The 25684-nt window shown below is 41.0% G+C and overlaps 3 protein-coding genes across 4 annotated transcripts in view; 1 reads left to right on the top strand and 2 right to left on the bottom strand.

Annotated features, from left to right (window-relative positions):
• coro2aa (coronin 2Aa) overlaps positions 1-3209 on the top strand; it is a 26765-nt gene extending 23556 nt beyond the window's left edge. For both annotated transcript variants that reach the window (XM_047812647.1, XM_047812646.1), the window contains exon 12: positions 575-3209. In XM_047812647.1, coding sequence (XP_047668603.1) covers positions 575-697 — 123 coding nt within the window. In that variant the 3' untranslated portion in view covers positions 698-3209. The remainder of the gene's footprint in view (positions 1-574) is intronic.
• An 896-nt stretch (positions 3210-4105) lies between these two features.
• LOC113634090 (acidic leucine-rich nuclear phosphoprotein 32 family member B-like) lies at positions 4106-5514 on the bottom strand. The gene is made up of 4 exons (XM_027132814.2): positions 5319-5514; positions 5152-5252; positions 4841-4904; positions 4106-4748 (listed from the first exon to the last, which is right to left on the bottom strand). Exons 1-4 carry the CDS (start codon positions 5428-5430, stop codon positions 4660-4662), a joined length of 366 nt encoding a protein of 121 aa, XP_026988615.2. The 5' UTR covers positions 5431-5514; the 3' UTR covers positions 4106-4659.
• A 3653-nt stretch (positions 5515-9167) lies between these two features.
• LOC113634094 lies at positions 9168-25626 on the bottom strand. The gene is made up of 8 exons (XM_047812648.1): positions 25233-25626; positions 14838-14921; positions 14380-14718; positions 13642-13953; positions 10875-11027; positions 10682-10722; positions 10115-10190; positions 9168-9995 (listed from the first exon to the last, which is right to left on the bottom strand). Exons 1-7 carry the CDS (start codon positions 25300-25302, stop codon positions 10128-10130), a joined length of 1062 nt encoding a protein of 353 aa, XP_047668604.1. The 5' UTR covers positions 25303-25626; the 3' UTR covers positions 9168-9995; positions 10115-10127.
• Between the last annotated feature and the right edge of the window lie 58 nt (positions 25627-25684).

Below are 25684 nucleotides of genomic sequence, written 5' to 3' on the forward strand. Positions count from 1 at the left end.
CACACACACTCTATAATCACACACACTATAATCACACACATTATAATCACACACACTATAATCACACCCACATTCTATAATCACACACACTATAATCACACACACTCTATAATCACACACACTCTATAATCACACACACTATAATCACACACACTCTATAATCACACACACACTATAATCACACACACTATAATCACACACACTATAATCACACACACTGTAATCACACACTCTCTATAATCACACTATAATCACACACACACTGTAATCACACACTCTCTATAATCACACTATAATCACACACACACTGTAATCACACACTCTCTATAATCACACTATAATCACACACACTATAATCACACACACTACATAATCACACACTACATAACCACACGCTACATAACCACACACTATAATAACAATCTATAATTACAGTATAATAACACACTCTATAATCTTATAAACACTGTAATGACACATTCAGTATATCACATCTAATGTTGTTAGATGTTTAATGTGTGTTTGTGTGTGTGTGTGTGTGTGTGTGTGTGTGTGTGTGTGTGTGTGTGTGTAGCTCTTGCAGGTGTATTATAAGCAACAGGAGGAGATCCGTCGGCTCCATGAGCTTCTCGGTCAGAGAGATGTACGGATAACGCAGCTTGAGCTTGAGATAAAAAATGTCAGGAACTCACTCTGAGGAGACGCACACACACACACACACACACACACACACACACACACACACACACACACACACACACACACACACACACACACCTCAAGCTGCCTAAACCTGCTTTAATCCCAAAACACTGCGTCACTTTTTACAGCTGTGTCCTTAAATGTGGCTTTTTAATCTTTATGTACTTTTGTTTTTTTCAGCTATGCAATGTGATTTTTAATCTTTTTGTGTGTGTGTGTGGGGGGGGGGGGTGTTGGGGGGGGGTTATGTGCCTGTTATAGACACCACACTGAGACAATTTGTGTGTGTCTATGAATCCACAGGTATGCTGATTGTGTAACACACTGAATGTGTTGGTGAGTTAAACTGCTGTATGATAAATTTACGGGTATCTCAGTGACACACTTTACTTTTCTCATATTTATTGTTCTCTTATGTTGCTCTTTATGTTTTAACTCTTTTTTTAAAAGACAGTGACCAAAAAAAAGAACAAAAGATCAATGTGTTGTAGCTAAAGATCCGACAGCAGGGTTTCGGGGGGTCTTCAGTGCACTGAGCCGCTAGCTTTATGTCAGCGTCGCTTTAATTCAACACGTTTTAGGAAAAAAAAACCCACAATATATTCAGAATATATGAAGCCATGATCAACACTCATGTACAGCACCGATCCTGCAATAATGTCAATGTTATTCATAGAATTATTTGTTTTTAGTCAAACTCGCTCTGATAGTTATATTACACTGGATTTATAAATAAACCACTGGATTTTTTTCTCTATTCTGTTTCTAAAATGTTGATTTTTTTTTCCCCACAAATGTTTTTTAACTTTAGAATTTCTCATTTTATTTTGATTATCTCCATTTATTTGTGTCCATTTGTTTTTACTTTTAACTGAATATTAATAAGAGTTGGATCTACATTTATGACTTGGGTGGGAAGAAGAAGTAAACTGGGATGGTCGAGAGAGCATCTTTACTCTCTCTCTCTCTCTCTCTCTCTCTCTCTCTCTCGCTCACTCACTGTGTGTTAACGTATCGTTTGTTTTATCTCCACACTCGTCTAAGAGCTTTATAATAAGAACGTGTCACTCTGTACTGTGAAAACTCAACCCTGAAACATTAGCATCTGAATCTTTAGCGTTAACGTGATCTGTTTTTCCCCTGAGGTTTTACACACTACTTACGCTGTCGTGCTGATGGTGGTGCAGTAGGGTTTCTCCTCACACTGCCTGAAAATAGCCTAGTGGTGGCTCAGCTGGTTAAGGCTCTGGGTTGTTGATCGAAGAATCGGGGTTCAAGGCCCAGCACAGCCAAACTGCCACTGTTGGGCCCTTGAAAAAGGCCCTCAACCCTCCCTGCTCCAGGGGTGCTGTATCATAGCTGCCCCTGCACTCTGACCCCAACCTCCTCAGTTGGGGTACGTGAAGAAAAGAATTCCACTCTGCTGTAATGTTTTAGCGGGGAAGTCGTGGTCTAATGGTTAGAGTCTGACTCCTAACCTTAAGGTTGTGGGTTCGAGTCTCGGGCCAGCAATACCACAACTGAGGTGCCCTTGAGCAAGGCACTGAACCCCCCCAACTGCTCCCCGGGCGTCACAGCATAAATGGCTGCCCACTGCTCCGGGTGTGTGTGTGTGTGTGTGCACTTTGGATGGGTTAAATGCAGAGAACGAATCCGTATGTCATGTCACATCACTTTAACTTAGTGATGCGTCAGTGCTTTAATCCTTTATTCTGTCCGGTTCTCTCACCACATCTGTACTCTCTGCTCATTAACACCATCACCAACACCGTCCCACTCACCTCGTATATCGCCGACTTCTAGCTGCACTGCGTTCGGAGACTTTGAGTGCAGTGGTGTCTCTTTTCATACAACACCAGAAACCAGTCACTGAACACACGACAGATATTTCAGTATGAACGTGTTTCAGGGTGGAGTTTAACACCTGCACGGTTTTACACACAGTAGAAAGTCGTCAATTAACATGCTGTTGAATTCTACACACAGGCGTCTGTGGTTGTATGAAATGTAGTTTATAAAACGTTACCAAGGTTTGGTTTATCCTTTACTACTTCATCTCTGTACTCATGACATCATCATCATCATCATCATCTCAAATGATCACTTAAACTCGGACCTAACGAGAACGAACACAGAGTCAGTCCAACACCGTCAGTGTTTATTCAGCTCTGGGGATTTGTGAGACTTACATCATTGTAACGAAAGTCATATGTTTAAATGAAAGCTTTAAAACTGTGTGTGTGTGTGTGTGTGTGTGTGTGTGTGTGTGTGTGTGTGTGTGTGTGTGTGTGTGTGTGTGTGTGTGTGTGTGTGAGGGAGAGAGAGAGAAAACAGGACTCTACCATGTCTTTCCTCACAAGCTTTATAAACCGTCCTATGATTTATTGTGAATTTGTAAAGTTGTTGATTTAAATGTACACAATCATGCACACTGTACTGTACTCTACACACACACACACACACACTGCCATAGTGTCTCAGCTGAATTACAGTGTGTTTGAGAACCACTCGTGCCTCTGCCTCGTTTGTTGTTGTCGATGTTTCTGCTCTAACGGCTAATGACTCTTTAATGAGTGACAGAAGCTGCTGAGGTTTTACTGCTCAGGAGATGTTTATGGTCTTCAGAAGCATCAGTAGGTTTTTGTTTTGTGATCCAGGAAGTGTTTAATACGCAGGGAGGGAAATTTACGTGCAGCTTATAAACGTCTTTTTCCCTCTACGGGGAGACGTCGCCAAGGAAATTACAGACCTGTGGACAAGGACTGAATTCAGTGTAGAAGTGTGTGTGTGTGTGTGTGTGTGTGTGTGTGTGTGTGTGTGTGTGTGTGTCTCAGAGGAGAACAGAGAAGATTCAGAACTTTTACCTGCAGTAATAAACACTATCCCAAACCTGCAGTGCAATAAAAAGGTGGTCAGTTCCACACTGGATGGAGGCGTGTTTGGGACAAATCCCTCATCTGCATATTAAACACTTCCTGAGTCACCAAACAAAATGCTGATGCTTTCAGCACACACACACACACACACACACACACACACACACACACACACACACACACACACAGCTGATGGAAAGAACTGAAGTCACAGAGGATGTAGAGACGCTGCTACAGCTGACCTGACAAAAACCTCCCACTAACATTAAATATAACTGCAAATGGATAAAAAAATATAATTATATAAATCTAATTGTTGAACTGTGGTGTAAGGGGAATAAAACACACTCAAGACTTTACTATAACACTGCTTTAATCAGCGTTAGAGTCAGAGTAATAGACTCTCGTTAACTGTAGAAATATATTTTAAACTCAGATGTGGTGGGCGGAGTCTGAGGCTGTGGGCGGAGTCAGTGCTGCAGGTGGAGGTGATGGTGCATATCTGATTAAATCAAAAGGACAACAAAGCACAAAATGTCATTTTATTTACAAAGTTTGTATTCTTCGTCTTACAGAAAGTAAAAATTTAGCAGTGACACTGAGGGGTGTGACGAGCTGCCACGCTAAAAATGATGGCTCGCTCATCACCTGGTTGCTATAGCGATAATCTTATTGAGAAAGTGAACCAAGAAAGAGACAAAAAAATAAAAATAAGGGGAAAAACAAATGAGAAAAAAAAACACTTCTCCAAAAAAATATTAAAAGCACAGACCCAAATCTAGATCCCAAAAGTCCTCTCACACACACTCACACACACACACACACACGGGGGGGGGGGGGGGAGGGGGGGGGGCTTGGGAACATGGGCAGGGTCGAGTTGTGAACATGTGGAATGATGAGTAGCCTGACCAATAGCTCTCTCTCAGTTCCACATGCCCCGCCCATGTAGTACAGTCTCATCCCCATTAGGGTGGAAATACAGAGGGGGAAAATAGAGGGGCGGGGCAACTGAGGTAAGCGTGTAAAAAAAAGGAGGGTGGGGTTCGGGAGGAGTAGAGGAAGCTGATTGGCTGGTTGGATTTTATTCATCATCATCATCATCATCGTTGTCATCCTCGTCTTCATCGTCCGCATCTCTCTTCCTTTTCTCTCCCTTCGTGACGACTTCATCTGTCAGGAGAGAGATTAGGATCAGAGACGACTTTACAGGCATTTAATAAATTACACACTGCTGCAAATCATCAACAAAAACTCTCACACACCATCATCTTCATCATCATCATCATCTTCATCATCCACCTCTCCATCCTGTGCAAAGTCTTCCTCCTGAAAAACACAGAGCATGCTAGTTTTCTCTGAGCGCACACACACCCCCTTACGCGCACACACCCTTACGTGCACACACACCCCCTTACGCGCACACACCCTTACGCGCACACACACCCCCTTACGCGCACACACACCCCCTTACGCGCACATACACCCCCTTACGCGCACACACACCCCCTTACACGCACACACACCCCCCCTCCGCACACACACCCCCCCTCCGCACACACACAAATGCACTCACCTCATCTTCTCCACTGACTTCGTCTTCCTCTCCTTCTACCTCATCTTTATCCTCCTCCTCATCCAAGTCTTCCTCCTCACCGTCCTCCTCCTCCTCCCCCTCTGAAGAACACATGTCAGATCAGTGACAACACAGACACTGTGCTGAAAGCCTGAGCTGAAACTCACCCTCGTCTTCATCGTCGTCTACACCGTCCACTTCTCCATCCGAGTCGGAAGCTTCGCGGTCCTCTGCGTCGTATCCGTCCAGGTAAGTGAGCTGAGGCAGCAGTTTGAACATGCTCTCCCGATAGCCATTCAGATTCGTCACTTCACAGTTGAACAGATCGAGACTCTTCAAGTGGTGATTGATAAAAATGGGTTTGATGGCAGTGACATATGGAATGTCGACGAAACCCTTAGTTTTTGTACATTTTGTCTACCTGTTACAACCTACCCCAGTAGTGGGGTAGGTTGTAACAAAGGACCACCTTGTATTTGTCATCATCTCACAAAGTCTGTGACATAGTTGAATAAATTTAAATTGTTGCCATTTGTAGTAGACAAATGTGGGTAGTTTGCCTAAAAGTTTCAGACGTGTAGCCTAAAAAAAAAGGTAGTTTTAGGTGCTGAAGAATAAAGTGTTACAACCACACCCGGTCTCCCCTACACACACTCGGACTTGATGCACATCACATGTATTACTTTACTGATATTGCTTTTAATCGTAATGTAAAGACCGGTCATCGGGACATAAGTTGTCATGTACAATAAAAGCGCAGTGACAGGAAATATCATTTAACACAAAAAGCCGCCTAGACGGTGGACTTGCGCTCAGGACTTTTTTATTTATTTATTTGTTTGTTTGTTTTTTTGAGCAGTGCGTGGACGAAGCCAGCATTCAAACAAACAATGTGCGTTCAGAGTATTTCCCATTAAAACGTGGGACATGTCAGGGCTGCCCTCTCTCTCCATCTCTAGTTGCCTTGGCCATTGAACCCTTGGCCATTTCATTACGATCCTCTACTTTCTTTAAAGGCGTCACCAGGAACGGCATCGAACACGGACTATCGTTGTATGCAGATGATTTGTTGCTCTATGTATCAGACCCTGTATCTGGTCTGCCTGGTATCTTGTCCACTCTGTTATCCAATTAACACAACTGCTTTGCAACTTAAGCATCTGGACAACGTCGCCCTTCAAAATCACTCAGTCATCAATTAGTTACCTTGGTATTAATGTGACACGTACATATTCAGGTCTTTTTTCTGCAAACTTTACTCCACTCGTAACCAAAATGAAGTCTGACCTTCAGAGATGGAATAGTCTGCCTTTGTCTCTGATTGATGCTATAAAAAGATTAATGCTATAATGCTTTCTAACAATCCCATTGTTCTTACCTAAACAGTTCTTTGACTCATTAGATAAAACGATTAATGCTTTCGTTTGGTCCGGGGGATGTCCCAGGGTGCGTAAGTCATTACTCAGAGATGTTACCCTAGCGGTGGTCTGGTGCTAGCAGATCTTCAGGTTTATTACTGGGCAGCACACATCCATAAGATACGGTGCTGGGTTGAGTCACCTCATTTAGCATGGTGTAAGTTAGAAGCCCAGTCATGTTCTTCCTCATCCTCTATACCTGCTCTTATATACTCTTCTCTTCCAATTAAAACTTCTTCGTATGTTAAAAATTCTGTTTTATTTAATACTTTAAAAATCTGGTATCGATTTAGGAAACGTTTCAAGTTTGTAACTGCTTCTCCTTTAGGTCCGTTATGTACCAATCATCTTTTTCCCCCTTCGTGTCTGGATTTTTTTTCTCAGTGTGGTATAGCAAAGGTGTACACTGTCTTCTTGACTTATACTCATAGGGATTTTTTTAACAGTTTTGCTAATTTGTCGTCATTGTTTTCCTGGCTTTCCCTCAGCTCCACGTCTCCAACACTGGGAAGGTTTGCTTACGTATAAATCACAAGGAAAAGGTGCTGTCTCTGAGATTTATAAACGTATTGCTTGGGAAGGAGAACTGGGACGTCAGCTTGGGGACGCGTGGTGGGATAGTGTTGTGACTGGCTTTGGTCATGTCTTATCCAGTTTAAGGTCATTTATATGGTGCATTTTTCTAAATATAGATTGTCTCAAATTTACCCGGATGTCGAGGACAAATGTGACAGATGCTCTAACAAACAATGTCACCTGAGTCACATGTTTTTTTTTTCTGTCCACGACTATATAATTATTGGTCGGGTTATCTCAGTTTGATGCCCACTATTCTGGGAGTACTGTACATTTGCAGCCCTGCCCATTGATTGCTATATTTGTACTTCCAGATGAAGCATCTCAGTTAAACTGTATGCACAAAGAAGTTATTAGTTTTACATCATCGTTGGCCAGACATCGTTCGCCTTCTTCTTCACTGGAAGTCCTCTGTCCCACCATCTCACTCACATTGGCTAAAGGATACAGCGTTTTTTATTAAGCTTGAGAAAATTAAATATACGCTAAGAGGTAATACCTCCAGGATTTTTCATAAATGGCAACCGTTTATTTCATATTTCTTTGGCTTTCAGGTTTTGCCGGATTAGGTTTTATTTTCTTTAGTAAATTATACTATGACTATACCTTTTTCTTTAGATAATTAAAAAGGGCCAGGACCCGGGGTGGGTGGGTGGGTGTGTGTGTGTGGGGGGGGGGGGGGTGTGTGTGTGTGTGTGTGTGTTTTTTTTTCTTCTTTTACTTTTTACTTTCTTTCCATTATTGTTATTGTTGAAATTCTTTTACTTTACTCCTTTTTCATGTGTCAACTGAATATTTATTGTAAAATGAACTACAACAGATCTGTACTGTAATGTTCAACCTTTTTCATATAGAAACAAACTTTAGTTTTACTTAAACACAGGATTTAGAACAACCAGAGCTCGTTATTACAAACACATAAGACATTAAATTAGAAATAAAAGCCACATCAGTGATGTTCATGTCACAAACTTTGACCCTACACTTTTTGACAAACTCTCCCACATTAAAGGGCAGATTTTGCATCTCTGCTGCCACAATAAAGCTTTACAGCCTTTACAGCAGCTTCACTTTTTATTTAGCTTTCATGAACATAGTCTGATGGGAAACCAGACTTTTTTTCATCTCCTCCACCTTCTGGAGCTTCTGCTTTACATCCAGGTCCTTATACGTCTCATAATGTTTCGTGTCATAGTGTCTTCTTATGTTATATACTGTCGTTACAGACACGTTAGCTCCGTTAGCACACAACACAAACAGGTCTGTCCTTTATATTGGTGAACAGATAATCTGTCTCCCTCCTGTCCTGTAAGCTCCTATTGTCCATCTTTCGTTTGGACATTTTTGTGGAGGGTGAATTAACTTGCCCCATGTGACTGTAACATGGTTGTTAACGACTGTCAACAGAGAATGAGGGCCGCTTGCTGTTCGTGACTACGCGTCAATACAGTGGCAAGGCATTCTGGGATTTGTAGTATTAGCGGAGCGTGCGGCTAGTCAGCTGTAATGCACTGAGTCTGATAGCCCTGAGTTTGACAGCCCTGAGTCTGACAGCCCCGAGTCTGACAGCCCTGAGTCTGACAGCCCTGAGTCTGACAGCCCTGACCTAGAAGTATTGCTGCTGTTTTGAGGACAAACGGTCGTCACACCAAATATCGATTTGTTCATTTCTGAAAATAAATGTTTAACACTTCCATTTTTGAAATCATTCTTTGTTTACAGCATTTTTTCACACCTGTCTAAAACTTTTGCACAGTACTGTATATAATAAAAACTATACTATAATAAAAACTAATTCATTGCGATAATTAAACCTTAAAACATAATTAAGCCAAATAAGAAAAGACTACAGATAGAAACATTTCTTTAGTCTTCAGTCAAAACTGTATATTAATTATATAAAACATTTCGATTATTAAAATTATATTAAACAAATCAAAGTTCAGAAGTTCATTAACAGACAGACAGACAGGCAGTTTTATGATTCAACACTAGAGGGCACATGTCTTTAACACATGTCTTTGTCAGGTGTAGTTATGGGCTGAGGATCTTCATGTACATTTGAAACAGATGATAAATATCCTGAAATTCTGACTGGCTTTAAATAAGAAGACAAATGAACATTGTCCACACTGCATTACTTCCTTTTCCTCATCCTGTAGGATCTCTTTTCTGTGATGCCAGATCTCATTAAAATCCCTGAGAAGTTAAACTGAAATGTTCTCCTGCTCCTCACAGTACAGTACACGTGTTCACAGTATAGATGAAGGTCTATAAGCCGAGCCCACGGTGCTATTCTCAGTCCCTGTGTAGTGACTGACATACAGAGACAGACACTAGGCACAGTGGAGCTCTGCCCTGTCTGGTAATGACAGAATATAAAGATTTAATACACAGTAGTTATTAAAACACACACAATTCTCTGCTTAAGGCAATATAATGCACATAATACATGTATTTATACAGACAAGCCAACACTGTTGGGCCCCTGAGTAAGGCCCTTAACCCTCCAGGGGCTCTGTACCGTGACTGACCCTGAGCTCTGGTCTTAACCTCCAAAGAAATAATTTCATTGTGCTGTAATGTAGATGTGACAAAAGTAAAGGCTTCAACTTATACTTCTGTTATCTACTATCAATTGGCCTAGATTGCTTGTTCTGACCCGGGGCCCGCTGGCACCATCTCAGGGCCCCCAGTTTGAGAACCACTGGCACTAGACTACATGTCCTGAGCAGGTGTTGTCAGTGACCCGGCTGTAAGACTGTTGGCTAAGTTACAGACACTCATGAAAAACTGCTGCTGATGATCTGAGAAACGTCTCTAACGGCAGTCAGGATCGTAGCAGACCATCTGAGAGAAAAGGAGAGGAGAAGGTGGTGAAAAAACAACTTTATACCATGTAAAATATGCCAAAGTTCATCTCTAAAGAAGAGATATAAAAAAGAAAATAAATAAATAATTGGCGCCACCTTGTGTTGGTCATTATGTCTGCGGTTGTGTGGCGACTGTTGTGTACAGCACACTGACAATCGTGTTGTTTCTGTCCTGTAGAGAGATTCAGATTCAGATGATGAAGAAACACAGAACAGTTTTTTTTCTTCTGTTTATTGTCTAAACTTTGACATTAACTGCTCTGTTCTGTTTACTGAATTCTGTTCACTTACATTTATTACAATATTTCACACTTTTCTTGTCACATTTCCAATTTAATCCCCTTAAACACTTGGCTTATTATCGTGGCTTCATATTAGATTAATAACTGATAATAAATTCTATAAATAAAGAATATTAGTGTAAGAGACAGAACACTTCAGACCGAGTGTGTGACGGGGACTGAAAACAAAACAGGACGATGTTTTTACTTTAATGCAAAAGTCCAGTTTTTTCTCTTTAGGCAGAAAGGGTTGCCATGTTTCGGTAAACTCCCCACCTGAACTTCACCCAAAATTCAACAATGTTTTTTTTTTTTTGATTGACAACAAAAAAGTGGTCACAATTTTATTGAATTAGTTTTTTTTATCTTAATGTTTTCGTACCTGTTCAGTGGAGTCGGGGACACGTCTGAGACATGAAGATACTGATAATGATGATTTTCCGTTGTCAGAAACATAAGATAAATATTTTAAAATTATATTAGACAATAAATTTAGACACATGTTCAACACAATTAACACAAATATTCTCTCTGATTCGTTCAGACATTAAACCTACAATTTTAACCAGTTTTACCTTTCACCCTGAAGTAGTACACAGACACACAGATGATGATGAGGATGATGAGGATGATGGCGATCCCAACATATAAAATAATCCTGTTTCTCTCTCCAGTCTGGTGTGAGTCTGAATCCTCTGATAAAGATCCTCTCTCATTAACACTGTCCTCTAAAACACACATTAAACCACACATAGATATCAGTACAGCGCTGAGGAAAACGTGTCCTCAAAGAAAATCTATCAAACAGCCATACATGCAGACGATGTCATCACTGATCCTTAAATAATAATCGGTGTTGAGCTGCTATAATAATATGAAGTGTTTTATTAAAGTTTATCCAGGAACAATAAGAGATGTTTTGAACATCAGATTAAGAAAGCCCTGTACTTTAGACACGCCCCCTTGTCATGTCATTGAAATAAAAAGTGTACATTTCAAAGATCTGCAACTTCAAGTTAATGGTACGCTAACTGATAATGTAGACATTATCGCCAATAGCTTTAATATATTCTTTATTTGCTCAGTTCACGATCTGACAATGCATTTTAAATGCCCAGACATACCATATAAGCCTCTAGATGCTAATAAACCAATATTTAGTATACAGGATATAGCTGTCCCTGACGTTATATAAATAATTTAATTTATAAAATGTTCAAAAGCCAGAGATACTTTTGGTTTTACTAATAATCTTTTAAAACTCCATAAAGATGCTCTTGCAAGCCCAATTACACACCTGATAAATCTATCTATAAAACAGGGAGTAGTTCCCCCAACATGGATGACTGCTAGCGTTATCCCAGTCTTTAAGGCCGGTGATACGACAAAACCAGAGAATTTTCACCCAATAAGCATTCTACCAATAATTTCAAAAACAGCTGAAAAATGATTTTCCTCACAGTTAACTGAACACTTAAACAGTGGTGATGCCCCTCTCCATCCAACACAGTTTGGCTTTCGCAAACAACACTCTACAGAAACGGCCACTTGTTGTTATTTTCTTGAGAATTTAAAAAGCCTGTTAGACCAGGGCGGCTTTGTAGGGGCTGTTTTTCTGGACCATTAATCATAATGTGCTTCTTGCTAAATTGACTTATTTTAATTTCTCTGAAAGAGCACATTGTTGGATGCAATCATATTTGTCAGACAGAACACAAGCTGTACAAACAGGAAATTCACAGTCATTTTATCTTACTTGTTCTGCTGGAGTCCCACAAGGCTCGATATTGGGGCCGATTTTATTCAGCCTCTATGTTAATAGCTTACCATATATCTGTTCAAATATCAAAATGCAATTATACGCTGATGATACAGTATCGTATACGCACGCAAAAACAAAACAAGAAGCTGCTGCAATACTTTCTGGGGCCATCTGGGGTACCAGTGTCCCATTGGCTCCGAAACTCATGTTTACATCTGAATACTACAAAAACTGTCTGCATGTTCGTCTCACGGCAGCCAGATTCGTCTCACGGCAGAGATTTTATTTATGTAGAACAATTTAAGTATCTTGGTGTGGTCTCGGAATCACATCTGACATTTAAACATGTTAAAAAAATCTCAAATATTATAAACTTTAACTTGTCAAATTTCCAACAAATCAGACCTTTTCTTACTGCTGAGTCAGCAAAGGCTTTTATGCATGCAATGATATTTACTCACATAACTTACTGTTATACAACTTGGTCTCATACAACCGAGAGCATCTTAAAACCCCTCAAGCCTATACATTTTCATCACTGTAATATTCTAAGTAAATATAATATTTTAGATCTCGACAGTTATCAGACGTATCAGGACGTCTGTCTCATTTTTAATGTTTTGAATGGGCTTGCCACGTCATCATTAAGAGACTTTATACAGAAAAAAACTAACACTAAAGTAAACACCAGAGCATTAACCAGAGGAGACTGTAATGTACAATGGCGCAGAACTAAATTTAGCCAAATGGTGATGTTTACCAGAGGCACACAGTCATGGAACACATAACCTTCTCAAGTTAGGAATTGTGACAATTACTTAACCTTTAAAAAAAAACTTAAACAATGGCTGAAATCAAACCAGCGATGTACCCATACTGTATGTAAACCATTTTCTCATTGGATGTCTGTTCATAGTGGCCTTTTAACGTCTGTGTGACTGCTGTTTACTGTACTTAGTCTGTGTTGTTCTGTGTAACGTCTTTAACTATTGTGCTAACTCCGGCATATTTACACTGATGCTCATCGCTGATTTGTTGATCAGTGTGCGCTGTCCTAATTAATAAATGAATAAAATCTACCCAGGTTCCTTTTTCCATCCTAATGTACTGCTTTTCCCATGAAACCCTGTTCAGAGTAAAAGGGTCACAAACACTGGGTCACTTTCATTTATTCGACATTTATAATGTTTAAATCACCTGGAAATAGAAAGTGAAGATATTTTATCGGTCAGATCAGAGTTATTGGTTAAGAACCATTTCAGTACTTTATCAGATCACAAGGCTCTTAGATGAGGACTGAGTGTTGATTATTGAGAGGACGTGACTGAGTGTGTGCTGAAACAGTAGTGAGATACAGGACAGGAGGTGTGTGTTCTCCTCACTCAGTCTAACACAGCCATGAAAAGCTTCACAATGATCTGTGGGGACATTAAACTGTGTAGTTCTCTCTCAACCAGGACTGAAACACTGACATCTACAGGAAACATGCTGCTCAAGTCACTCAGTAACTTTCCAGACATTTTAAACTTTGTGTACTGATATGTGTCGTACTCAGTATCGTCTGAGATTAATCCACTTACCAACTGACAGATTAACCTTCTGGACCAAGACAGGTTCCTGTGTGTCTGTAATTAACATGGAGCTGCTGTAGATTCCTGTATCATTAACACTGATGTTCTTCATCTCCAGGGAACAGTTTCCTTTAAGCAGCTCATCCTCAGGAACGTCCACACGACCCTTATGTCCTTCACCCTCATATGAATCTTTCCCCTTTCGCTCAAACACAGTCTCAGTATCAGTAAACCACTTAACGTGAGGAGTTTTGTTGGACAGATGACTCCAATCACACGGCAGGACAGCTGTGGAACCCACTGGAGCTGATATCTGAAGAGCTTCAGACACACAGAAAAACCTTTTAGGAAACGATCTGATGTTAGTAACTTTATATTTTTATTTATTTAATAGAAACTGATTGTGTTTGTTGTCCTGTGAGCTTCATATCTGATCACTTGTTCTTGTCCACATGGAAGTAAAAGTTTTTTAATTGTTGCTGCAGGATCTCGGTCCTGATGAACATCTCTAATCTCACCCAGATGACCTCTGAACCTTTCTGACAAACTTTCTACAAATAAAATATCGTCTGTGTCTTATTTATGTCTGTATTTGTGTATTTTTCTAACACGTCACCTGTTAACTCTAAATAATGTATTGATTCCTCTCTAATAGATGTTGTTATTGTTCCTTATGTCCAGCTCTGTTATCTGAGACACTGTGACTTCTATAATTAGTCAATATTTTACACTGAACAGTTTACTCACCATAGACTGAGAGACTAACTCTGTTCATTTCTTTCATTTTGTCCTTGTTAGTGTCCCCATGTTCCATTGTAAAGGAATTGTATATTCCTGTATCAGTAAATCTGATGTTCTTCAACACCAGGGAACAGTTTCCTTTATGCAGCTCGTCCACAGGAACATCCACACGTCCTTCATATCCTGGTCCTGGATCTGTAACATTACCGCTTCTCTCAAACACAATGTCTTTATTAAACTGCCACCTAATAAATGATGTTTGTTTGAACTCTTCAGTCAGGTTACATGGCAGGATGACTGTGGAACCCACTTGAGCTGATACAGTAACATCAGGCTCTGCACTGTCTGTGGGAGAAACATTACAGTCTACAGGATTTGTAACATTTGACAAAACATTGTTGTGATATTTGCTTCAATAGAAGGACACTTGTGTCTTGTTGGTGTTGTAGAACCTGCTCACTCACCCACACAGGCACAGAGCCATAAGATGGAGATATAAAGGAGGGACATGATGTCTGGGAGACTCTTGTGGAGTGTTGGCAGATTTTCTGAAACAAACAAACAGAGAGACGTTATAAATAAAAGTGACAGAACGGCTGACGGATGTCACACACACTTCTATAGCAGTTAGCGGCTATCACCCATGCCCGTGGGACTGGGACGACGCTACTCTCCTATAGGGAAAAGAACCGTGCAGAGAGAAAGAACGAGCAGGACTCCAGAGGGGTTTTAAACAACGACTGACGTAAGTAGAGATTTTTGGGGCACCAAAAGGGAAACTGGGTTTCTGCTCACATGCTGACGAGCAATGAGAGCATATTATTGTTAATCATGGGGTCCTGTTGTACTGAGTGTGTTGGTGCAATGAGAAAGAGAAGGATGAGGAAAATATTTTGCAGAGTTTGGGACTAATATAATAAGGGATGTCTGAGAGAGATGTCTCTCCCAGAGGGCCATGGATGTCTAGTCTAGGAAAAAAAAGCTTAAGCAAAGAAGGAAATGACCATTTTTAAGGGCCTGTAAACATCCTAATGTTCAATTTATGATAAGTAATTATGGACCTGGTTCTGTATCTGTGGACTGTGGATTTACAGAAAAAGGTAGTGATAGTGAAAGGCATCTAGAAAGGTTTAGAGAAAAGTTGCAAGAACACGAGGCTTCAAAGACAAGAGGGAATAAGAGACGAGAAGTAGATTGGGTTGCATACAAACGTTTGGGCAAGTAAAGAAAAAAACAACAACACAACAGCATGCAAATCCCACACACAAACTTATTCACAATCATTTTCTCTTCAGTGTTTTAAATCTTTTGTAGACACAGAGCTGAATGGCCGCCCTCTCAGACTGCCACCTCAGGCACCCCACCTCAGGCACCCCACCTCAGGCACCCCACCTCAGGCACCCCACCCTCTCCAGCAGCTGCAGCTCTCAGAGTTGGCGGCTTTCCAACACACTCATTAAACAGGATCTTTCCGGTAGACAAGAGGACAATGAAACAGTCTCCAGACAGCTTGCACCATTGACAGTAGCACATGATGCACAAATGCCCCTTTTCCCCCGAGGCAGTTTGAGTGCAGGTTCGGAGCCTAATTTCGAACCAGTTCTTTCTGTTTCGACAGAAAACTCTGAACGGCTCCGAACCAGGAAAAGTGGTTCTTAAGTAGCACCAAAACGTTGCTAGTCATGACTCAAGAACCGCTTGTGTCAGGAGCTGTGGGCGGGGCTGTGGGCGGGGCTACTGTTAGTGCATCTGATAACGTACCTTAAGTATACTAATGTTTAATACACTTTTACTTTACTGCAATATGACACATTATCAGCACACATGATAGTAGGTAGCTACATGCTAAGGCTAACTTTTTTCTGTGTTAATGATAAAATAACGTTAAGTACTTTCTCCATCACAACCTCCGTTTATACAGATCACACGGAGCCGCACGTACACGTCGGATTCGCCGCGTTTGGGTGTTAATGTAGGTTCACAAAGCCATGAGCATTAACAGTAAAGTAACATCCACCATTGTTGTTGTTGTGTTTGTCGCTGCTGCGCTAATGTCGCTGTGTAACGTGACACGTATACAGTGACGTCACACTCGGCTCTGTGACGATCTCTAACCGATGGAAAGGCAAACTGGTTCTTAGAAGGTTCACCAGTGGAACCAACTCTGAACCAGCACCAACGCTAGCTCTGAACCAGCACCCGGTTCTTTCTGGAGGAAAAGGGGCAACAGTGGCCTTGAGCGCCCTGATAACACGGCCGAAGCTGCTGACCTCACACAGTATGAGACTCATCTGAGAAACGGTTTCATAAATGGATTAAGAGAAGACGTTGCAAGAAATGTCAAGTAAATCACCTGGGACACTGAAAAACTGTCTATGATCGAACAGCATGTCATCCATGCAGAAAAGCTGCTAAAGGCCGAGAGACAAAAAAGAAAAAGACGAAAGGTTAGAAATGAAACACCTTCTCAACGTGGTTCAGTTGTCTGAGGAGATTCCATCAGAGGAAGAGGACAGAAAGACGTGGATTTCAGAATGGATGTTTTATATGTGGGAGTTCAGATCACTGGGCGTGGTATTGTCCTAAGTAATGTCGAGGGGAAACCAAGAGGCCTGAGGTTTGGACGGGTTTGGGACGGTTGAGCACACGGGGACGGGTAAGTCTGACACTTATGTAATGCAAGGAAGGAAAGCTTAAGCTAACGGTCATATTTCCACCTGTTACTAACTCGATGTCTAGCAAAGAATCAGAGTTCTCTATTATATCTGCCAATGAAATCTATGCTGAATATAATGAGCCCAGGTTTAAAGTGATTACTAGTCAAACAAATCCTGATACAGTTTCTAGTTGACTCAGGAGCAGAACTCTGTGATACGACTGTGTGAGTTTTACACCTGTTTACTGCGTGAGCATCAGAGATGTCAGTCAATGAGACATTCTCAGTGCCCTTAAGGTGTAAAACCGTAACTACACAGAAACTATTTGGATTTTATTTTTGATTTCTGAGAATTGCCCAATAAATCTGTTGGGTGGAGATTTGATGTGCAAATTAAATTTATATCTAATCAGCACATCACTAGGCCTTAAGATAGAATGGGGAGATGACTCCTGCTTTGTACAACACTATCCCACATCTCTGCTCTATGATACAAATGGAAACTGTGTGATTTTTCTTTTACTGATGTCACACACACACACACACACACACACACACACACACACACACACTTGTGGGAAAAGAAAAAAAATTGGATGAGAACCGGATGAAAGCTAGGACAAAGAGTGGTATAGGAAGTTAGAAACGCCAGATGTACTGATGTTGAAAATTTGTCCCAGGTTTCAACTCGAGCTGGTTCTCCACACCCATTCCAAAGGAATCATACATCTCCACGACTTTCTTTAGTCAAATCTGCCAATGATGAGTGGAAAAACTTGGATGTTTCCGGTTGCCCAGACTCATTATCGGAAGCAAACCGAGCAGCCAGCTGTCTTTTACAGCTCAAAATGGAATGTAAATAGCACACCACTAAACTGGATGGTTGGGGCAAAAACAGATGTGGAGATCCGTCCTGATGACTTATCAGATCTTAACCCATTGTGTAAAATTGAAGATTTTAAAAGGTGTGGAATTACTGTGGAAAATATGATATAGTTAAAACAAATAAATGAATAAATGAATGAATGAATGAATGAATGAATAAATAAATAAATAAATAAATAAATAAATAAATAAATAAATAAGTAGAGGATCAATATTCTTTAAAACCAGAAGCTATAGCAGGTATAACACCGGTGTTCAACTCCCTGTATAAAGCTGGAGTTATTGTACCATGCAAGACGTCTCCCGTGTCTGCTGTGCAAGACGTCTCCCGTGTCTGCTGTGCAAGACGTCTCCCGTGTCTGCTGTGCAAGACGTCTCCCGTCTCTCCTGTGCAAGATGTCTCCTGTCTCTCCTGTGCAAGACGTCTCCTGTGCAAGACGTCTCCTGTGCAAGACGTCTCCTGTGCAAGACGTCTCCTGTGCAAGACGTCTCCCGTGTCTCCTGTGCAAGACGTCTCCCGTGTCTCCTGTGCAAGACGTCTCCCGTGTCTCCTGTGCAAGACGTCTCCCGTGTCTCCTGTGCAAGACGTCTCCCGTGTCTCCTGTGCAAGACGTCTCCTGTGTCTCCTGTGCAAGACGTCTCCTGTGCAAGACGTCTCCTGTGCAAGACGTCTCCCGTGTCTCCTGTGCAAGACGTCTCCCGTGTCTCCTGTGCAAGACGTCTCCCGTGTCTCCTGTGCAAGACGTCTCCCGTGTCTCCTGTGCAAGACGTCTCCCGTGTCTCCTGTGCAAGACGTCTCCCGTGTCTCCTGTGCAAGACGTCTCCTGTCCGAACGCTATTGTTTCCAGTAAAGAAAATAATCCTGTCAAATTTGAAATCTGTTCAACAAGAAGTGAAGTTCCTAGGACATTTAATTTTGAAGAAAACGACTCGAGCCAGTAGAGGAGAGGCAATTCGGAAAATTCCAAAACCGGTGACAGTTCATGTTTTTTTAGGCATGTGTTTAAACCTCTGAGCACGACTGCTCACAGACAAGGAGTACAAGCAGACAGCAAAGTGACGTGCGAAGGCTGCATGTGAACGACGGAAACAGACATTACACAGGACACCCACACTAGGTCCCCTAATGAGACACAAACTGTTGAAGAAAAAAAAGGGTTGATGTGGGGTTGTTGGCGGTGCATGACATCGGTTTGCTCCGAGAGCATGGGGGCAAACTCAGACCAGTAGAATATTTTTCAGCTAAACTGGATGACAGCAGGTCTGCTCATGTGTCTCAGAACATTAGCTGCAGTGAATTAACTCGGTACCACATGCAGTGTCGCAGCTGCTTTTATAACAAAAAGTGGCACATATTACTTCTGCACGATGGTTGAGACGTAACACCGTGCATTTAGAAATTCCAAACGACGTACAGCTCTTAACCCTGCCACACGTCTTCCCTCAGAGCATAACGGGGAGCCTCATGATTGTGTGAGTGTGAGTCATGAAGTTTGTTGCTCAAGGACTGACTTACAGGAGACACCGCTGACCAACCCTGATCTGGAATTATTTGGGGAAGGATCAGCTTCCAGAAACAGGTCAAAACTGTGTGGGGTTTGCTGTAGTTACCCAGAACGAAATTTTACTTTCAGGTAAACTCCCATCTCATTACTCAGCAGAACTTACTGCCCTTATAGAAGCCTGCAAATTGTCAGAGGGTAAGACTGTGACTGTGTTTACTGACAGCAGGTATCTTCCTTGGGCAAACCCAACACACACCATGGCCTGATAGCTGACCTTTTGGATGCAATCCTACTTTCAAAAGTAATTGCAGGATGTGAACGTTTATAACGATCCTATTTCCGTAAGTAATGGGAAAGCTGATGCGATTCAATTCATTTCAAGTTTATTTGTATAGCGCTTTTAACAATGGGCTTCGTCTCAAAGCAGCTTTACAGAACATAAACATAGAGCAGAAGGTAAACAGTCGAGCAGTGACAAACACAGCAGCAAAGCTTCCTGTGCAGAAACAAACCATAAACATCACGATTAAACTGTTTCCTTCTATCCCAAATCTCACTGGATTACAGGGTATGAGAGAACGTGAGGAGATACAACGCTGGAGGAAGGTGAGACGTGTCCAAAAGCAAGGTACAGTATGGTCCCTCAGGGAAACCGGTTTTACCAACAAGATCGTTTCCTTTTTATGCTAAAGTTGACACATGGTTAACACCCTGTGTCAAGGGGGGGGGGGGTGTATAGTGAAATAATAAAGACCTAGTACACTGAGGGATTCCAAAATTACTCTAAAATTGTTGTAATCTGTAAGAAACACAATGCGGGAAGGGGATTGGAGGTGCATGCAGGCATCCCATTCCAGCCACAAGCACCTTTCCAATACCTACAGATGGACTTTATTGAACTTACTCCATCAGCAGGCAAAAGGTACTGCCTAGTGATAGCCGACATGTTCTCTAAATGGGTGGAGGTTTAACCCGACAGCAAGATAAGGCACTGCTTACAGGAATCATCCTTAGCTGGGGGAATCCCTGAGTGTATCAGGTGTGGCAATGGTGCTCTAAAAATAAATTGGCCAAATGCCGTGAAGAGAACGGGTTGCCATGGCGCAAAGCCCTAAAATTTGTGTTACGTCACATGAGAACACGTACCGGAGCAACATCCAATGAAAGGCAACATGAGTCATGTTACAGTACATGTGTATGTGTTCCTAACATCTACTACCAACAACCACCCTGACACCTCAGAATGAAAGTGAAAGTGACGTGACATACGGCTGAGTACGCTCAGAATTTGTTCTCTACATTTAACCCATCCAAAGTGCACACACACACACACACACACACACACACACACACACACACACACACACACACACAGCAGTGAACACACACACACACACACACACACACACACCGTGAACACACACCCAGAGCAGTGGGCAGCCATTTATGCTGTGGAGCCCGGGGAGCAGTTCGGTGTGGCGTGGTACAGGAGAAGCTTCCCTTTAAAGTTTCCATACCATCATTATTCCACACACACACACACACACACACACACACACACACACACACACACACACACACACACACACACAGTCTCAGTTTGTGGTTTGCTGCTTTTAAGCAGAGACTTACAGAATATGTAGCGATGAAACAGAGAGAGAGGTCTAATGGCGGTTTAACCTCATCTGTGTAAGCTTCTTAACATCTCCATAACATTTGTCAGAGATGTTTTTGCCTCTAGTGTTACAGTCCACCAGGGGCAATTCTAGGGTCAGAGCTTTAGGGGTGCTGAGCACCCAATGAGCCCCACTGCCTCCACCCACCCTCTTCTCACACAAAAAAACATGTCTATTGAAAAATAACTTTAGCATTTTAACATTGATTCAACTAACTCCAAAAGATTTGTTTTCTTTTTTTGAGACCTTTTCAGAACTCCCGGACACACAGACACACACACACACACACACACAGACAGACACACAGACACACACACACAGACACACACACACACAGACACACACAGACACACACAGACAGACACACAGACACACAGACACACACACAGACACACACAGACACACACTAAACAAGAATCAAAACAAACTTGTAGCCAATGGACAGAAAGGGGCGTGTCTTGTGGATATGGGCGGAGAGAGTGTTCTGTGCGCATGTGTGACGTTAGCAGAAAGTGGTTTTAACATCGACATGGAGGATAAAAACAAAGAAAGAAAGAGAAGAAAGACTTACGATAAGGACAAGAAGTAGGACGTGTTAATATAGGATCAGCTTTCCAGTTTGTTTGTTTTGGTGATTTTATTTACATTGGCTTTCAAAAATCAGAGACCCTGACTTTAACGACGTTAGCCAGTGTTAGCCAGTGTAAAGCCCTTCAGTGGGGGGTGAAAACCGCCCAACAAATCATCGGTATTAAACTACCACCTTGGAGAACATTTTCAAAAACGATTTTCATCAAAGATCCCTCTCACCCCAACTACAGACTGTTTACACTTCTCCCATCAGGCCGACGCTACCGTTGTCTCAGAGCCAGAGCAAATAGAGTGAAAAATAGCTTCATTCCCGTTGTTTCTGCACTGAACAGCTGATATGGTGTTAACAATCACCACTGTACTGTCACTTTTCTTCTGTATCCTTACACCACCCAAAAACACCACCCATTACACTTCTGTATGTCCATCCATATTTATTCTGTCTAGTCTGTGTATATATATATATTATGTATATATGCATAATGACATTCTTTTTGTACAGCTATATCTGTCATACCACTTTATACTGTATCATACTTAAAAACCACAAAACCACACTTATATTTACCCTTATTCAGTTACATGTACATGTTACTACACCTTCAGTATAACTTCATACCCTTATTTATTACACTGCCACTTGTAAATAAGCCATATGCACTTCTGATTAGATGCTAACTGCATTTCATTGGCACATTTCATCTGTACATGTACCTTGCACAATGACAATAAAATCTAATCTAATCTAATCTAATCTAATCTAATCTACGGTAGCTTCTGTCTCCGGTGTATTAAAATAACCATTCAAAAACGTGTTTCTTAAAGATGTAGTCGTTAGCAGATATTCATTAATGTTTTACAGTGAACGTGATTTGCTAATCTAAACGTTTCTTATGCTCTGTTTTCACAGGTTCTTTTGAAGATGTAGTGGAAGTTTTGTGAATTTATACGTGACAAACGAGGTTAACTATTAGAACATTATAGTTAATTAACATCAGGGCTAAGCTAGCATCAGAAGCCATGCCTGTTTTTTCCTCAAGATGCACAGTGTGAATCTTAGAACAGATTCTTTTTCCGATTGTCCGGTCAGTGCAGTAAGTGTTCTTAACATTTACCAGTGTTCTGCACTCAGTTAATGTTCAACTCCATTAAGTCGGGATTTTATTCACTTTAAATAAAGCGATTCTCTTTAATGTAGTTGATGCAGACTCATTCATAAATTAGTTGCAGCAAAAATGCTGATTACCGACGTCATTTTCCATGAATCTGCTGTATTAGCGATTAAAATCTGACTTATCTAGTTAACGTTAGCTTGTTTACAATAACTTGTTGTATAGTGCACTGTAACTAACATGCCAAAGCCGTTGTGTTGTGTTTATACATAGAGCACTTACTGTAAAGTGATTATTATGTTGGCTTTGTAGAAGCCAACATTCTGATTTCCGTTACAAGCTTATTATTATTATTATTATTATTATTATTATTATTATTATTATTATTAATTATTATAATAATAAGACAAAAAATTATTTAGAAAAATGCACCAAATTCAGATATGTCGTAGACCCTGCTCTGAAGTTTGTTGCTTCTATTTTTCTAAGCGATCGGAATACGGAAGCTCAAAGTGGCCTTTTGTCCCATAGACTTCTATTATAAACTTTTGAGGTTTATAACTCGGCCAGTTTTCGAGCGATTTACACGGAACTCGGACAGGTTCTTTAGGACCTTACTCCGGACGAAGTTTTTATTTCGGACTTCCGACGGAATTTTCGGTTTTCCGATAGTCGATGATCGAACATCCCATAGACTTGAATGGGGAATTCTGAAAATTCCTCTAAGCTCTCACACACACAGCGAGCGCAGAGCTCAGGCACGGCTTCTCTCTCTGTGATCCACGCAGTATAATAATAAGTAGAATCCCATAATCACTGCAGTATTGACATGAAATGTCCAAACCCTCATTAGCCACTTTTTGCCAAAAGTATTGGCACCCCACCGGGTATTCTGGTGACGTCACATGTAGCCCCGCCCCCAAAACAAGCGAAATCCAAAATTTGCACAACATGGACATGTGACATATCAAAACACTCAGCACAATAAGGGGAACTGCCCCACGGGTATTCGAATCACGTCACATGCTCATGTCCGCTCACCTCCAAAAGTATTGGCACCCTAGCAGTCCAGTAGCTTTCACAATCTTTCTGTCCACTCGCCTCCAAAATGCACCGGCCTTTGCGAATTCTTGCACCGTCAAAGCCAACATCAAAGTTTGTCGTGACGAACTTTACAAATCTAGTTAAACTGTGTGATGTGATGATGAGCCTTTATATAATACTATAATGCTTATATCATGTATTTAATGCTAATGAAGACATAGTAGTTGTCATGGTAATGTAACTGAGCATGTAGGTTCATTGGAGTTCTAAGATTATTAACATCTCCGAAACATCTCAGAAGCTCCTCCACAGTGTTGGTCAGAACAACCTCCATGTTATCACTATAAGGACATAAACTAAAACTGATCTAGAAATGAAAGCAATTTTTATAAAGAATCTAAAATATGAAACTCAATTAAAAAAATGCATACGAAGTACAAATTTTGTAATAATTTCTGAACTCTGTGCCTATAGACATGATGTGTAGCTCTAATGGATCATCATCTGGATCTTCAGGTTAATGTTTAACAGACTTCTGCTGTATAAAGTGTCCAGCTGACCCTGGGCTTCCCTACAGCACTGTATAAACTCACTATATAATACAGCTGTAATTAATATAGAATTATAATGTGTTCATGAGTTATAATGCATTATTAAGCTCATAAAGTTAATATTCTGTTCTAACTCCTTGTTAATAATGCATATACGTATAAGTACACGGTGTTAATGTGGGTGTGTGATAAGTACAGTATTGAGTGTAACAGTGTTGAGTGTAAAAGTGTTATGTATAACAATGTTGAGTGTAACAGTGTTGAGTGTAACAGTGTTAAGTATAGCAGAGCGAGAGAGAGTTAATATAACAGTTAAATGTAACAGTGTTAAGCATAACAGTGTTGAGTATAACAGTGTTGAGTATGACAGTGTTGAGTATAACAGTGTTAAATATAACAGTGTTGAGTATAGCAGAGAGAGAGTTAATATAACAGTCTTAAGTGTAACAGTGTTAAACATAACAGTGTTGAGTAACAGTGTTGAGTATAACAGAGAGAGAGTTAATTTAACAGTGTTGAGTATAACATTGTTAAGTATAGCAGAGAGAGAGAGTTCATGTATCAGTGTTGAGTATAACAGTGTTCAGTATGACAGTATTAAGTATAGCAGAGAGAGAGAGAGAGTTAATTTATCAGTGTTAAGTGTAACAGTGTTAAACCCTGAATACTCACTAACAGTGTAACAGTGTTGAGTCCAACAGTGTTAAGTACAGCAGAGAGAGAGATTTAATTTAACAGTGTTAAACCCTGATACTAACAGTGTAACAGTGTTAAGTACAGCAGAGAGAGAGTTAATTTATCAGTGTTAAGTCTAACAGTGTTAAACCCTGAATACTCACTAAGCCGGTGTTTACATTCACTTTTCTTCCCCTTTGCACTTCTCGGTTTCTGGAATCCAAATCCGTTCATATTTTTGTGCTTGTTTCAGTTTTTTCCGGCCGGATTAAAGCTTCAGGATCCTGGTGATGGAATCTAACGTGCAGTCTAAAGTCGTCATCAGGACGCTCTATAACGCGCTACTTAACTGCACCGTGGCGCTTTTGACAGGTGGGACATCATCTGTCAAAAGCGCAACAAGAACGCGTGCTGTTACTCAGAATCATTGAGCCGAATCCTCATTCGATACTGAATCGGATGAGAGTTGATTCGTGGGAGCGTTGTGTTTGATTTTTAAGCGTAATGTTGGCCTTCAGCCAGGACATGGACACGTGTGTGTGTGTGTGTGTGTGTGTGTGTGTGTGTGTGTGTGTGTGTGTGTGTGTGTGTGTGTGTGTGTGAGATATTTGTGTTT

This window comes from Tachysurus fulvidraco, chromosome 4, assembly GCF_022655615.1.
Source record: "Tachysurus fulvidraco isolate hzauxx_2018 chromosome 4, HZAU_PFXX_2.0, whole genome shotgun sequence".
NCBI classification, from domain to species: Eukaryota; Metazoa; Chordata; class Actinopteri; order Siluriformes; family Bagridae; genus Tachysurus; species Tachysurus fulvidraco.